The sequence below is a fragment of the Microtus ochrogaster genome, unplaced genomic scaffold (assembly GCF_000317375.1).
Source record: "Microtus ochrogaster isolate Prairie Vole_2 unplaced genomic scaffold, MicOch1.0 UNK49, whole genome shotgun sequence".
NCBI lineage: Eukaryota > Metazoa > Chordata > Mammalia > Rodentia > Cricetidae > Microtus > Microtus ochrogaster.
Window position 1 is genome coordinate 2,523,232 of NW_004949147.1, and position 1,470 is coordinate 2,524,701.

At 42.8% G+C, this 1,470-nt stretch overlaps 1 protein-coding gene across 9 annotated transcripts in view; it reads left to right on the plus strand.

Annotated features, from left to right (window-relative positions):
• Positions 1-1,470, plus strand: part of Parp6 (poly(ADP-ribose) polymerase family member 6) — a 34,193-nt gene that overhangs the window by 13,249 nt on the left and 19,474 nt on the right. For 8 of the 9 annotated variants that reach the window (XR_003376590.1, XR_003376591.1, XM_026777221.1 and 5 more), the window contains exon 12: positions 382-477. The exons of the other annotated variant lie outside the window; for it this stretch is intronic. Coding sequence is in view for 6 of the 8 variants with exons in the window: in XM_026777221.1 (XP_026633022.1) it covers positions 382-477 (96 nt within the window). In the remaining 2 variants the exon portion in view is untranslated. The remainder of the gene's footprint in view (positions 1-381; positions 478-1,470) is intronic. 9 annotated transcript variants of the gene reach the window in all.

Below are 1,470 nucleotides of genomic sequence, written 5' to 3' on the forward strand. Positions count from 1 at the left end.
TAGACCAGGCTGGTCTCGAACTCACAGAGATCCGCCTGCCTCTGCCTCCCGAGTGCTGGGATTAAAGGCGTGCGCCACCACCGCCCGGCGAGATGTATAATGTCTTATTTTATAAGTGAAGAAACAAGGCTAAATGTATCTGACTTGCCTAGTAGTTATATTTGATAGTAAATAGTAGATGTGGAATGTTAACTCGAGACTTCTATGTCAAAGATCAGGCTGGTCTACTTGTATAGTATCATACAGGGTTAGGAGTGTAGGGAGGCCATCAGTTTAAGTTCAGAATCTAAGCTAGAAAATATTCAATTATTTCCATTTTCTTCAAAACAACATGAAAAACTTCTATACTTAGAAAAGATACAGACTCTTTTCTCTCTCTAGATCATGAAATATGCAGAGCAGAGGATTCCAACATTGAATGAGTACTGTGTGGTGTGTGATGAGCAGCACGTCTTCCAGAACGGGTCCATGCTTAAGGTATAGGTCCCTGCTCTGACCATCTTACTTGACCAAGGCCTTTTGTTTCCTAGCTCTCCTTTCTTCCTAGGCCTGTAGTAAAAGATATATTCTGTTCACAATCCTGTAGACACTATAAATAATCATTTTCTCAGAAGATGAATCTCAGTAATCTTCTCTGGAGAGATAAATTTATAAAAACAATTCTGATGACACCATTCCCACCTAACATTTATAAGCAGGCATCTGGTATTGACCATGGTGTACTTGGCTATTCCCAAATCTAGGTGAGTAGGCCAAACACTTAGCTATAAATTATAATCTATGTATAGGGGCTGTAGAGATGGCTCAGTGGTTAAGAGCATTGCCTGCTCTTCCAGAGGTCCTGAGTTCAATTCCCAGCAACCACATGGTGGCTCACAACCATCTGGAATGAGGTCTGGTGCCCTCTTCTGGCCTGCAGGCATACATGGAGGCAGAATGTTGTATACATAATAAATAAATAAATATTTTTTTAAAAAAAAGTATAATCTATGTGTATATATTTAAAAGCAAGGCCGGGCGATGGTGGCGCACGCCTTTAATCCCAGCACTCGCGAGGCAGAGGCAGGCGGATCTCTGTGAGTTCGAGACCAGCCTGGTCTACAGAGCTAGTTCCAGGACAGGCCCCAAAAGCCACAGAGAAACCCTGTCTCGAAAAACCAAAAAAAAAATAAAAAAATAAAAGCAAGGAGCAGTGTTCTAAAAACTCAGAAAAGAGAACATCTAACTACCTTAATGACCAGAGAGAATTTTTTTTTTTTGGTTTTTTGAGACAGGGTTTCTCAGTGACTTTGTTTTGTTTTGTTTTTGGTTCCTGTCCTGGAACTAGCTCTGTAGACCAGGCTGGTCTCGAACTCACAGAGATCCGCCTGCCTCTGCCTCCCGAGTGTTGGGATTAAAGGCGTGCGCCACCACCGCCGGGCTCTCAGTGACTTTGGAGCCTGTCCTGGAACTAGCTCTGTAGACCAGGCT